This window comes from Uloborus diversus, chromosome 5 (genome assembly GCF_026930045.1).
Source record: "Uloborus diversus isolate 005 chromosome 5, Udiv.v.3.1, whole genome shotgun sequence".
NCBI lineage: Eukaryota > Metazoa > Arthropoda > Arachnida > Araneae > Uloboridae > Uloborus > Uloborus diversus.
Window position 1 is genome coordinate 185448005 of NC_072735.1, and position 15049 is coordinate 185463053.

Below are 15049 nucleotides of genomic sequence, written 5' to 3' on the forward strand. Positions count from 1 at the left end.
TTACATTTTCGCCGTAGATGACATTTTTTTTTTTGAAGAAAGTGTTATTATAGTGGCGGGAATACCTTCCGCAATAAATTTTACACTTGGATGGTTGCAAAAACATTTTGAGATCCCTATCCGTGGATCTTGGCACTAATGATCCGGATCCGTATCCGTATCCGCGGATCTTCTTTTTTAGCGATCCGGCACATCACTAGTAAAAATCACCGAGGACTAGTCAAATTTTCCCTTAGACTGAATCTGAATCCAGTCAGCCGGACCAGCGCAGCGGTGGGAAATCCCTGATACATTCAACGCAACATAACATAATACTAAAACACTCAAATTTGTTGAAAGGATGATTCACGACTAAATACTATTTATGTATATGTACGAGAGGCAACAGAGCACAATGTGGAATTTCAAGGTTATAGCTAAACAATAGTATTTAAAGAACGCATTCATTTGTCAGTTTTTATTTCACCTTCCGTTTCTGCTACGCACGTGTTCGTCATTTGGCTCGAATGTCACTTTTCCCCCGCTATTTATTTCAATTTTTAGGAGATCCCTTTGCAACGAATACCAATACAACGAAATATCCATTTGAACGAAATTACTTTAATCCCGATTTAATTTCCATTACATAGCTTGAATTTGATAACAACGAGATTCCCCCGTTTACAACGAACAAAATTTGCCGCCCCTTGAAGTTCTTCCGGGATTCATTCAGGATCGTCAAAATGGGTTTTTTTCCATGATATAAGATTTTCGATAGAGGTCTTGAGTACTTAGGATTTTGTTTGAAGTTCTTGGGTGAAAAATATACATTGAGTATTATAATATTCTCACATAATATTCTCACTAAAATGTTTTGGCTAAACAATCTATAATTCAGGTTTTTCATGCACATGCTGTAACTATATGAAAACGATTATGTTGGGAAGAAGCAAAAAAAAAAAAAAAAAAAAGAAAAAATGAATTAATTTGAAGTTTGACATCTTGATTTCAAATTATGTTTTTCGCAATCACGAGTGTGTGTGTGTGGGGGGGGGGGATATGTGTGTTTGTGTGTATGGGGTATGTGTGTGTAGGCATGTGTGTTTGTGTCTGTGTGCAGGCATGAAAGTGTGGGTAGTTTTGTGTGTGTAGGTTTTTGTGTGTGTATATGTGTAAGTGTTTGTATGTATGTGTGTATGTGTGTAGTTGTGTATGTATGCGCGTGTGTGTAGGACATGGATGCAACCTGGAGACGGCTTTCGCTATAGGAGCAGCAGCGTGAGGAGCCCGCCTGTCCACGGTGATGGTGCAGAGGGTGGCGGTGGGAAAAATCAAAGGACCTCAAAAACAGTCCAATGAAAGCAATAAGCAATCGTGATTGCTCAAAAAAAAAAAAAAAACTTTCCCATTCTATAGTTGAGGTAAACTTAACCTGGCAGCATTGTGAAGGCTACGGAATCCTATTAACAGTATTACGATGCTGCCAGGTTAGGTTTGCCCCTACTAGAGTTCTTTTGGTGCCGTAAATGTGTCCTGCCTATTGAAAATCAAGATATTAATTAAACTTTTTTTTTCAGCAGATGATTTTTCACCATCTTTTAAGAAATAATTCCAAAGAAATAATTATTAAGAGATCAATTTTCGTCTCTATTGTCATATTATTTCAATTTTTATCATTTTTAAGATTAATAATCAACCAGCTATAACAATGGCAATTACCCAAAAAAGTGAAGAAAAATCTAAGAATAATTTATAATTATCTTGTGATTTCTTATCCAGATCGTAGAAATTTCATAATTCTAGTCTTGAGTTTTTCGAAAAATCTCATTGGCAGCACACAGATGAAACTAATAAAAGCGGGTTAAAAAAAGTCACCTGTATAAATTCTCGTTGTCGCTCATAGGAGATCGAGAATTTTTGAAGTTTCGACATCAAGTTAGTTGTGCAATTCAATCACGTCAGCAAATTCAAGCTAAAAAGCTTTATTTTTTATGGACAAATTTCCCGAATGACCTTGAAGAAAAATTGCTCAATTATAGAGCAATATGACATGAGTTTCTTTAAAAGGGAAGATTTTTCCGTTTTCTTCGGCGAGTTTGACATTTCTTGTTTGAATGGCTGTTATATAACAGCTGACTTCACAAGCTTTACTATGGAAAATTTCCAGGCGCGTGATGAAAAATGACGATCCGGGTTTTATTGTTTGGCTTGGACTATAAAATGTTTCCTTTCCTGATGTGTAAGCTATAGTCATACAATGTTATACAATATTTGTATTCGAATGCATCCAAACTGAAGCGCAGGAAAGAGCTTATTAAAACCGTTTTATTTGCTCAGTCAATAATAGTGTTAGGTGTCAAGGGCGGGTCCGGGAAGTGTTCCAGGAGGGGGCGATTGATTTCCAGATACTTTCACTTTTGCAAATTCCCCAACTTCCGTCCTCTAACATTATGGAAAATCGTCCCAAATAAAGTTTTTTTTTTTTTTTTTTGGGGGGGGGGGGGGGGTATTTTACATTTCTAAAAAAATGCAAAGAATCTCTTCATCCCTCATCTTAATCATTAATGTCATCAAAGGTGTCCTATAGCCTACAGTTTTTTTTTTTTCGACTTCAATTTTGAAAAACTTTTCCCCGAACCCCATCTAATGTCTTCTAAGGTCGTCTAATATTGAGCTTTGGGAACCTCGAAAAACTTCCAGTACAAAGCACCAATCTATGTCACTAAATGTGTTAAGGGGTCTAAGGACCTTTAATCTTCAGAATTTTCGATTTTCTGGAAAAAACATATGTTATGCATAATTTTATTCTGAACAATTTGATACCTTATTTATTACCATACGCCAAAAAATTTTTGAGTTATTGTAAAAATGCGTAAACTTTCCCCGTAGAGATTTATGTTAACAGCAGCTGTTTAAGCCTCTTTTTCTCAGGTACCGATTTCTTCGGTTTTCTCGTTTTGCGCGCATGATATTTCAGAAAGTTTTTAATATATTTTCGTAAAACTTTTCATGCATGTTTGTCTGATACATCTTAACGATCTGAACCTAAATTTCAACTAAAAAATTAAAGTTAATATTTAAAAATAAATATTTTTTACCCAAAATTTTGGAAATTTTCGATAATAACTTACCAAATTTCAAAAAAATAAAGAAATAATTTTCAAAAAATAAATAAATTTAGGTTCAGGTCATAAATATAAACCAGATAAACATACATTAAAAGTTTTACGGACATATATAAGAAACTTTCTGAGATATCATGCGCGCAAAACGAGAAAACCGAAGAAACCGGCTCCTGAGAAAAAGAGGCTTAAACAACTACTGTTAACATAAATCTCTATGGTTAAAGTTTAGGCATTTTTACAATAACTCGAAAAGTTTTTGGCGTATAGTAATAAATAAGGTATCAAATTGTTCAGAATTAAACTGTGCATAACATATATTTTTTCCAGAAAATCCAAAATTTTGAAGTTTAAAGGTCCTTAGACCCCTTAAGAGATGTGCTACAATTGCGTTTACAAGACTACTATTCTGAAAAAAATTTCGATTGCAGAGCCCTCTTTTTTGCACCATTATTAAAATTACGTCTTTGGAACTTCAGTATCGAAACTATGCCGAGAGTTCCTGCATATCGGATCAAGGAGGGGGCGATCGCCCCATCGACCCTCCCTTGTATAAGGGACGTAGCCAGGGGGGGGAGGTTCATGGGGTTCGGACCCACCCCCTCTTCCTGAGATGTCAGTCTCCCTGCACTTCCATAAACAGAACTTTCCGAGAAAAAAAATATATAAAAAAAAAACTTTTGTCCAAAATATTTTCATTAATTGGCAACTTTCTCACGTTCAGTTCAGTTCAAAACATTAGAACCTCTGGGAGTGGTGGTGGGGGGGGGGGGGAGGCGGCGACAGGAGTCTTCAGCCCGTGGAACGCGTCGCAGACTTGCCAAAAAGGAGACATTATCTTAGTCCCCTGCCCCGCAAGAAAATCACACTTTATTATATCATTAATTAATTAAGCTAATTATCATTCTTATTAGTTTTAGTTTTAATTGGAATAGTACTAATTTATACAATTAACAGTTAATGCTTCTGATTTAGCATGCCTCCATTTTTAAAGTTGGTGCAACCTTGGACTCCCCCCCCCCTAACAAAATCCTAGCTACGTGCCTCCTTGTATCCGTCTTTGGTTTGAGGTTTGAGCATCAATTAAATGCATATTCATTAGCTTTTCAGGCCAGCTCACAGTCAATCAGTAAAGAACTTCAGTATCGTTAATCGTATGCGAATGTACGAGCAGGGCCGCAGAAAGCGAAGGCGGGGCCCTAGTCAAATCTGTCGCCAGACCCCCTGCTCCGGAAAAAAAAGAAGAAAAAAAGAAAAAGAAAGGAAGAAAAAGAAGGGGAAAAAATCAAAACTGCTTTCTAGAGAATAATTAACTCTTTAAAAGTGCCACAATAGTAAATATTATAAGAGTAAATTTAACTTTATATATTATTTACGTTTTCGCTTATTCGGTGTCCCCCTCATCTCCCCTTTTCTTTCTTTCTTTTTTTTTTGCGTCAGTGTCATCGGGCCTCCCGAGGCTCCTAGTTTCCGACTAGGCTGACATGGCCTCTTGTCGGGCCTGCGTGCGAGGAGAGAGGTCAAGAGGTCACCACGGGCTCATCATTTAGGGCGGGGGGGGGGGGGGGGCTCATGACTCATGAGGGACAATTGCTCCCGTTTCCTGACTTTGAGAAATCAACGTGCAGAAGAACCTCGTTTATCCGGACTAACTGGGAGCAAAAGTCAATCCGGATAAACGAAACTCCCAATAATCCAGGTAGTATGGAAAAAAAGATAACCAAAATCCTTATAACTATAAGCATAACAAGAGCCGAATTCAGCTCCACGCCGCCCAGGCAGAGCAGAAATCTGCCGACCCCCATTCCTCAAGCGCTTAGAACAAAAATCAAACGCCTTGGATATAAAATCTCAATTCAAGCCTCTTGTAGTAGTTTGTGGAGTCCTCCTCGCATCCTGTCCCTCCCCCCTAAAAAAAAAAAAAAAAAGAAAGATCTGTGACCCCTACTTCCCCCAATCAACTCTGATTCTAATTTGAAATCTGAAACTTTGAATTCAAATTATGTTTTTCGCAATCACGAGTTGCGACAAGACACTACTCATTGGAGTTATTGTTTCTAGAAAAGGCTTCCCTCTCCAAGCATATCCCTCCTTCTGGTTGTTTATGTGTGTAAAGTTGAGTGTGTGTGTATGTGTGTAGACTTAAGTGTGTATACGTAGGTGTGTAAGTGTAAAGGCCCGCGCGTGTGTGCATGTGAATGTGTATGAGTATGCGTGTGTAGGACATGGACGCTACCGTCCAGCAGAAGTGGATTCTGGGGGACAGTGCTCAGTACCAGAGGAGTGCTGCTGGGTGGGAGGAGCTGGTGGGCGGTGGTGCTGCAGAGGCCCCTGGTCCAGACTAAAAAAGGAACTACCACATCAAGGACGGTCAAGTGAGAACAATAAGCAATCGTGATTGCTCAAAAAAAAAAAAAAAAAAAAACTTTTATCATCTTATGCAAACAGGAAGTTCGTACAATTTTCAGAAACAAATATTTTGTTTGTGTACACGGTGTAACAAAAATTTAAATGACGTTTGAAGTACTGCATATTTTCATTCATAAATATATATAGGGTGTGAATATTATTTTCTCATAATCTTACAATTTTTTGACTTTTTTTCCTTTTATTCTCTGAAGTCCTAAATAAAACGTATCTTTTATGATATGAGAGAAGAATTGAATGGGAAGGGGGAACTTACATTTGCTCTAAGAGCTTTTTTCAAAAAATTCTTTAAAGCGCGGGCACAGCTGTTGTGGGGTACAGCAGCTAGTATGCTAATAATATAGCATTGATATGGATTTAAATTTTTGGGAATGTACCCGCCCTCATTGTTTATCAATATTCTTGGGATTGGAGGGGGGGCGTGGTGTTTGAGGGTGCGCCGTTGCTCTTTGGGGTTGGGGAGCCCTTTTTTTTACGTGGAGGAGAAGCCCTAACAAAAATCGCTAGGGGTCACGGAATTACTATAGCGACGGCCCGTGTCCCCATTTTTGAATTTTAAAGTTCAGTCACTAGAAGTAACCTAGCTGCTTTTGACATAAAATTGTTTTATTATACGCAACTCCAATAAACTATAGGGGGCGCTGTAGCCACTGTCTAATGGCGGAAGAAAAGGGTAAAACAAACAAATGCCGTAACTTATAACTTGCTTTGACGCTTAGTAAATGACAGATATTTTTCATCGTGGTGGTGTGAAGCTTTCCTTTCCATTCTTCTGAAATTACATTACACCACAAACTGTCTGAAGCCCGTAATTTACCCCAAAGAAAGCACGTGGAATGGAATGTTTTACCTTTTTCTTTAGTATTGTTAATCACCGCAAGATAGCGTATTCGAGCTCTGGAGTTGCGAATTCAGGAAATTTCATTCACAATTTACTCACTAAAAATACGGGTGCAAAATTTTATTTCTCTTCGCGCTCCCAAGTGAGCGAGTGATAAATTATGTTACAAATGGTGTCAAAAGGTTATCACATTTTTATTTTATGGAGCTCAAATACGCGTGGATGTTCTAAATCTTTCTAAAGAATAATTTTTAACTTATCTGTTGTAATTGTTCATGCTCACAGGGAAGAAGAAGATAAGTTTAAAGCGATTGCGTCACGCCAGTTTTCTAGCAGACGGTTACAGTAGCACTAGAGTCATGCTCATATGACAACAAACTTCGACTTCGACGACGTGCACGATGCAAATGGAAGATAAGAACCCAGTTGTCTTCAATCCGTGATATTTTGAATGTCAAACATAAAAAAAATGAATATGATATGATAAACTAGTTCTTTATACACGAGAGCAGTTAACATTCATTTGAATATTTTGTGGCTGAAGGTTTAGTGGTAATTATCTCTTTTATCGATCTAGTTTTAAATGCAAAGAATGTTATCTTTCGTTTCGACAGATTTTGTTAAATATATGATCAAAATGTAAAATCATGTTTGAAATTAGTTGATTTTTGTTAAGAAATTTTAAAATGGACTTAATTGCAACGTTACAATTTTTGAGGAGTTTCCAAAAACATTAGATTGTTGTTTAATTTCATCCAATTTTCGTACGATTTTAAGAGCAGTTTATTATTCTTCAACTTAAAAATGCAAGATCTACTGTGAAATTAACTTCAAATGCATTTAGTTTAGCTTGTTTTACAGTGAAATATTAGAAGTATACAATATCGGATAATGGACTAGCTATTTTTTCTTCGATTTATTTAGAAGAGAGTATATTCTTTGAAATTCTAAGTGCATGCCTTTTCATATTATGGACCTGTAAATAATTATTCCATTCAATATTCAAACAGTAATGAAGCACAAAAATTCTAATTTATTTCTAAACCTTAACTTTCATGTCATTAACTTATTGAATAGTACTAGTTTGTGGCTGTCATTGTTGAAATAAAGATAAGCCAACTACTGCGAGAAATTTAAAAAAGAAAATTCATTCCAAATATTTGTCTAATCATGGTCGTGTTCAAGGGGGGGGGGGGAGTTAAGAGTTAACCCTTCCTTTCCCACGGACAAAATAACTAAATTAATTTTGGAAAAATGTGCTTTAATATTCACAGCATTCTCCCTCTTTAATTTTTTCCCCAACTTGAGCATTTTGCTGAATTGATTCACGTCTCATGCTCCTTTTGCAGTAAAATGAATTTTTTTTTTTGAAAAATTTGAAAGAGTGATTGAATAATTCCAAGCATCCTGGGGGAGAATATTATTTATTTGGTGTAAGGGAGTGTTAGATGAATTTATCACTTCAAATAGTAGACGAATATTTTTATGCGAAACATCAAAAAATTGAATAGTGTAATTCTTTGGTATAAAATTTCTATTTTCATTAAATTGCTGTTGTATTATTTTACAGAATAAAAATTAGTGTTGAGTGCTGAAGAATGGCGTGTGCCCTCCCCTCCTTTATCTTCTTCTTCTTCTTTTTTTTTTTTTACAAAATGCTGAATTGTGCTTGAAATATTTTGTAAAACAAAATCAGAATAATGTGAAAAATAAAAATTTTTTTTTTATGAAATCAAAGTAATACCTTTTTTCATTTTTATTTTGACAAGGCAACTTAGGAAGGAAAAAAAATTCTCGATCCCATCTCATTTCAAAAATCTGTGTCCAATCATAATTTTTCATGAAAATTTCAAATCCAATTCTAAAACCCATAATTCATATGTTAGTTGTTGGGGCATTCCAAGGTATTTTTGACATTTATGTAGAGTCTGTAACATGACCTTTTTTGCCATAACTTTTTAATTTACTGTTTGATTAGCATATTATTTTATTTTGATCTTTTCCTACCAACACACCAGCTCAAAATAAAATAATTTGCAAATCAAACGGTAAATTAAAAAGATATGCCAGAAAAAGGTCACGTTACGGACTCTACATAATGTCAAAAATACCGTGGAATGCCCCTGTTTTTAAAATTTGCATAACTGGTCTTCATTGTTTGATATCTTTTGTTGCCAAATATGTAATTTTGTGCCAATATGCTGGAGTCTTCATTTTATTCAACTAATGATTTATGACTACAGTTGCTATTTTTCTTTATAAGACTCCATGAAGTCAAACTATTTAATGTTTTGATTAGTAATAGTTAACTTACATTTTGTTTCATAAATTATCCTAAGCTGTGTAATGTATTTGTAGTAATTAACTGTTCCATAACATTGCAAACAGCATTTTATGTGCAGTTTAAAAAATAAAATAAAGACTTTTTACTGTTTTCACACATTTTATTGTATAGGACTCCTTTACTAAGCATGGAAGACGACCATTTTACTCCATCCAATTCCAGCCGCAATGGTAAGAATTCTTTTATTTTCAAAATGAAAGATTGATTAATGAATTAAAATACATCAAAAGTTTGAAGTTATGTTAATGTGAAGTTAAGTACATCCTAGACATTACTGTACTAGCATATAAGTTGAGAAATTTAGTACAAAAAATGAGGTAAAAAGTTGAGGGTCAACTCTCTGAACAGTACTACTCTGGGCAAAATTTCTGAAAATTTTCTGTTGTCAATTGGGGGGGGGGGGGGACACTTTAAAACGTGAACATTTTGCTGATTTTTGTTAAACCCTTTCAAACAAACATTTGATACTAAATACTCATACATTCTACTATAATTTTACATGGGCTGACTATGTAGCAACAGACTAAATAATTAATAGTAAAAGATAGACGCTGCAAAAAGTGCTAAAATGTTGTATTTGCATATTTTCCCGATAGTTGTTCATGTAGAAATTAATGCTCATTAAAAAAATTAATATAAAATCTTTGTTTAATACATTTACTTTTTTCTGATAATCATGCCATTTCTGAAAAATTGAATCTTTCTGATGTTTTTCAAAATAAAATCCCCAGCTGTTTTTTTCTTCCTTTTTTTGAGTTTTTCATGAAAAGGCACCAAACCCCCCGGGTCCATGGGCTTTTTTTTAAAAAAAAAACTGGGGTATTTTTGCCAACCCTGTCAGTAAGTTTTTAAGCATAGTATGATTTGTCTGTAAATTTTCTCCGTTTGGTTAATTTTGTTAAAGTGTATTCAGATTATTCAATGAAGTTATTGTGAAAACTATCTACTGTAAAATTATAAGAGCCAATTTTATTAGTGAAGTTGCAATTTAAAAAGTACTTGCTAAAGCGTAATGGCGTTTTTATTATTAATTTTAATTTGCCAATATTCTATTCTATACAAATCATTGGTAAGGTGGTGTTTTAAAAATACAATATAATTTGTTCAAAAATTTAGAAAAAAGTTTCAGCTGAAGTTCAAAGTTTCTTTAAATCTTGCTTTTTGTTTTAATAAATTATGCGTCAATTTTTTCCTCTTTCTCTTATGTATGTAAGTTATAAACGTGAATAAATTAAAATTATCTTGACGTTATTTGCGGAAATAAATCTTTATATCCTTATCTCAATGATAAAAGATTGAAAGGCTTAGAAAAAGTGATAAAATGGAATACTATTTAGATAATAAAAGTAATCATTCAAGAAGAGGTGGATACTGATAAGCTGATTTTTTTTTTAATTATCTTTTTTGGTTCTTATATAAAATTCTTTAATGATTCATTTTTGATAGCACACTTTAAAAAAAAGGTATGTACAATTTTGTATAAAAGTATGTTGTAATAAAAGTATATTTTGTAAAAAAGTTTGTAAAAAAGTATGTACAATTTTGTATAAAAGTATGTTGTAATAAAAGTATATTTTGTAAAAAAGTTTGTAAAAAAGTATGTACAATTTTGTATAAAAATAATCACTCAAGAAGAGGTGGATACTGATAAGCTGATTTTTAAAAATTTTCTTGTTTATTTCTTCTAGGAAATACTTTATTAATTCATTTTTGATAGCACTCTTTTTTTTCTTAGGAAAACGAACTTCCGGAGAATACGATTCTCCCCAAGTTATCACGGAACAAACAAATTTGAAGTCGAGGGAGATGGATACTTATTTTCAAGAGAAAGTAATTATTCCGGAATCTGAAGATGTAAGTATTCTCTTCTTAGTCGATCTAAACTACTAGGCTAACAGCACCAGTAACAGACGGTCGTAAGTTTGGATTTAAACAATAAGAATTTTAGGCGAGTAAAACTAATGTTGCTACGATCCATGAATACGGTGCAATTAGAGCCCCTATAACTGGAGAGGCCGACGCATCCGCCATTTTGGAGCAAGCGTACAACAGGGAAAGCTACCTTTATTGGCAATCATTCGCCAAACAGGGAACGAGAGAGTCGGAGAGCGAAGGTGAACATTGGCGAAATTTTGGAAACAGTTCAGAGTTGGCTTTTTGCCGGCAGAAACTGGTTTTTGCCCTGCCAGTGGCAGAAACTGGTTATAACCGGTAAAAACCGGCAGAAACTGGTAGAAACTGGCAAAAACTAGAAAACGTTTTTAACAGCTCTAGTAATTACTTAATGACAGGCAATTAAGTAAAATGAAAAATATAACTCCATTTCGTCATTGCAAAAACTTAATATAATAGTTATTTAATAATTAGTGTAAAAATATGTTAAATAACAAGACTGACATTTCCAGAGCTAAGTAAAATTTATCATAGTTGAAATTGCTATGTGTTAAAAATTTTAACCTTGTAATGTTGTAAACATTACAAATTTTTCAGTTTGTTTTTATAATTATTTTGTTTGCATTTAATATAAAGTGTAATATATATATCAAATATTTAAATAAATACAGATTTATTTTATTTCATTAAACGCTAAAATACAAGAACTTGTCATTTTACACTTAATATAACTGAATAAAGCTATTTTCAAAGAGCTTGATCAAGCAGTTAATGATAATCATTTACTCGCCTATATGCTCCATCCAAAGTATTTGGGAGTAAATTTCATGTTATCAAGAAGAAAGTGCCCGCACTTTACTCACAAATATTAACCCTGATTATGTACCTTATACCATTGCTTTACAAAACAAATCGGCCCCTTTTCCCAAAACCTATTTTTCCAATCACGTTGTAACAACTACTCCAAATACCGCATGGTGGTCCAGTTTCAAAAAATGTGCTATAGATGAAAGTTTTGTGAATCTTGCTTGTTCCTTGAGGATAATGCCAGCTAGTTCTGCTGGGACAATCAAGAATCTTTTCAAATTTCTCCGTTGTGCACAACAAATTGGGAAATTGGTTAGGTTTAGAAACAGCATCAAAACTTTTATTTTGTTACAGGCTGCTGCAGTGTGAAAACAACGTAAAATTTGATTTTGAATGGTGATAGTGTTGTAAATAAATTGTATTTGGGTTAATATTTTATTATTTTTCTTATACATTTTCTATTGTATGTCAGGAAGTGCATTTATGTCACTTTTTGAGTTTCTGCCAGTTTCTGCCATAAATGTGGCAGAAAGGGGTTTTTGCCATGTCGGTTTTAACCGGTTTCTACCAATGGTTTTTACCGCCTCGGCAGAAACCTGCCAACCCTGAAACAGTTGGCGTCGTTTCCAGGCTGCCAGTCACTTTGCCGGCTATTATTTATCCATTTCTTTTTTCTTTCTGTATCTGCTGGAAATCTGAAGAGCTGAAATCCTTTTTTCAAGCTGTTTACACAATTAACAGCCGAACAACTGACCATTTGACTCAATGTAACACATGCCAAAGAAATGTAAACATCAGCAGCAATGTTATCGCTACGAAGCACTGAATCAAGTTTGCTCCAAAATGGCGGATGCGTTCGGCTCCTCCACTATAGGGGCCTTAGGTGCAATCATCTAGTGTTATCAGAGTGAATTTTCTGAGTCAGTTGGTATTTACAAGGCAGTAGTGGAAGATTATGAACAGTCACCACGAGATCTACCGGTGTTTCATGTTCATTTGAGTTAAATAAGGTTTTAGTTCTAAAAATAAAGAACTCTTGCACATTTTGAAGAGAAAAGGGGAATTTTATCCATTACTCATCCTTTCATCACCCTATCTGTTCTGTTACTGAGTATATTGTCGGTGTCAGTTACTAGGGGTTGCATGGGCGCCCATACGCAAAATTGTAAGGGGGGGGGGGGGCTCCAAAATTTTAACCGTGGTTTAGCAGGATATTTTCCCCATGGAAGCAGATTTCAGGACAGATTAGAGTCATTAAAATTTGACATTTTTAATTATTTATTCATTAATGGCTGGAGAAGAAATATTTTTATATTTTTGCAAAGAAAAAAGTACTAAAAGCAAGGAAGTTCTAATTTCCAGGGGGAGGGGGGACTAGAGCCCCCCTTGACCCCTTTATCCCTTTAAGACCTGAAATATTTTCTTGAGAGCACATGCAAGCAACGGTTTTCTTGTCTCCTAAAGCCTGGAAAGATACTAGTGCCGCCATCTGTCGAGAAAATGGATAATACACACCTTTGGTTAACCAGCACGATCATTCGATTCCGGCGTTTGTTACATATACAAATACAAATACAAATGTGACGACCAGCAACAGGCTCTGGGCCCAGCTAGGCTGGTCCTAATCAATTAATTAGTCCCCAATGAAGATCAATGGCAATCTTAAAGCTATCCACCCCCTTGCTCATAACTGCCTCTCTGGGTAAGCTATTCCAAGTGCCCACGACCCTGCTAAAGTAGTAGTTTTTCCTAATTTCCAAGTTAGCCTGAGATTTAAATAGCTTAAAACAATGACCCCTTGTCCTGCTTTCCCCGCAAAAATTTAATCCATTTACATCTTTCATTTTGATAAATTTAAATAACTGAATCATGTCCCCTCTGACTTTCCTTTGCTCCAGGCTATACATGTTAAGCCTATTAAGTCTGGTATCATAATCTAAATCTGAGAGTACCCTTACTAATTTAGTTACCCTTCTGATCTAGGAATGATCCCTGATAATCTAGGAAGCTAAAATTTGAATGATGTTCGACCCACACGATCGTATTGTTACAAATCCTGTAAATAGTAATTATTGTAGTAACGTAACCTGTAAATAGTTTCCCGTAATGAATATACAACCCCTTTTCATATGGCTAAAGCATACGATCCCCCTGTTTCCTTTTTGTTCATTGATAAAATTTGATAACGGTCTACTATTTTCCAGAAGCGTGTGGAATATTTGAGAGATTTCTTTCGGTGTGTATATAAACCGTTACGCTGGATAAAGAGTGAGTTTCGATTGAGATTTTGAACGGAGAGCGTATTTGCTCTGTTTATAGCAAGGCGTTTCGCTGTGTTGTTTTCGTATTTGGAAGTAAATACATGTGTAACCGTTGAGTTTACGGTGTGGTGTGATATTGGTTTAATTGCTGATGATTAATTTAGCAGTTGTTGACGCTCTTTCCTGTACATAGGTAAATAAATTTCCTGTATTTTTTATCAAGAACTGTGTCTTCATTTCAAGAAAGTGGAAGTCGCGCCGGATCCGTTACAGTATAATCTGGGGCTTAAAGGGATATGGGCGCCCTTGAGGGGTTGGACCTTTTTTTCGAAATTGAGCAAATAACAAGAAGTTCTGTCTAGAACTAGACGAGCCTACTTTCCCATATACCCATACTACTTTCTAGTACCTGATCAATATTCTCAAAAATAGCTAAAAGCGCAAATTTTTTCAAACATATTTTTAAAATACTTTAAGCTGATTTCTAGGAATAAAATATTCCCCACTCATCTAAAAAAAATTTTATGCGTAAAAAAAAAAACGAACAAATAAAATAGTAGCAACTTTTAAACAAAGCAGCTAATACCCTTTTTTCCATTTAAAAAAATCTTTAACAGCATTCAAAACGAAAAAATAATAATTAAAATTAATAAGATCATTAAAATAAATACATCATATCAAAACAAAAATCGTTTCTTTTTCCCCTGTTGCCAAAAACATTTTTTTAAATGAATTAATGCACTTACCAAAAAAAAAAAAAATAAATAAATAAAATGTCAACCTAAAGAAATAATTTTCTTTGTTGTCAAAAAAAAAAAATCATCTGCGCATATCTTTACGTAGAAACATAAATGACTTCGAGTTGATTCGCCAAAAACTGAGTACCTAAATTGAAACTTTAGCGTAAAAATAAAAACAAGTCATATCAACAATAATTATTTCACAGTTAAAACCATAGCTGCGGAGTCGGAGTCAATCTCATTTTGAGATAAAGGAGTCGGAGTCGAATATTTAAGAATCAGAGTCAGTCATTTGTCCTCCGTGTATAAATTTTTGCCAAAACTACGAAGTCAGAGTCGAAGTCGGGGAGTCGGAGTCCGATTAATTATCAGGCACAGGAGTCGGGGTCGGAGTTAAGTGCTCCTAAATTCTTGGAGTCGAAGTCTGGAGTTGGGTGTCAAGAGTTATTTCCGACAAAATTTGTTTGAAGTAAATCCGCCTTCATGTACGGAATCTACATTGACTTTCAGTTTCCCCGTAGGCACTATTGTTAAGGGATTTGAACTGTTCAAAATTGAACGGAAAATTGTTCAAATCAAAAAGATATCTTATATACAAGTTTTTTATCAAAAGCTTTTTCCTACAAAGTTTGTTT

At 34.7% G+C, this 15049-nt stretch overlaps 1 protein-coding gene across 1 annotated transcript in view; it reads left to right on the forward strand.

The window, feature by feature from the left end:
* Window positions 1–10034: 10034 nt before the first annotated feature.
* LOC129223340 (natural resistance-associated macrophage protein 2-like) overlaps window positions 10035–15049 on the forward strand; it is a gene marked incomplete at its 3' end in the record, with an annotated part of 59722 nt that continues 54707 nt past the window's right edge. The window contains 2 exon segments of the mRNA XM_054857907.1: window positions 10035–10059; window positions 10449–10567. Coding sequence (XP_054713882.1) covers window positions 10035–10059; window positions 10449–10567 — 144 coding nt within the window.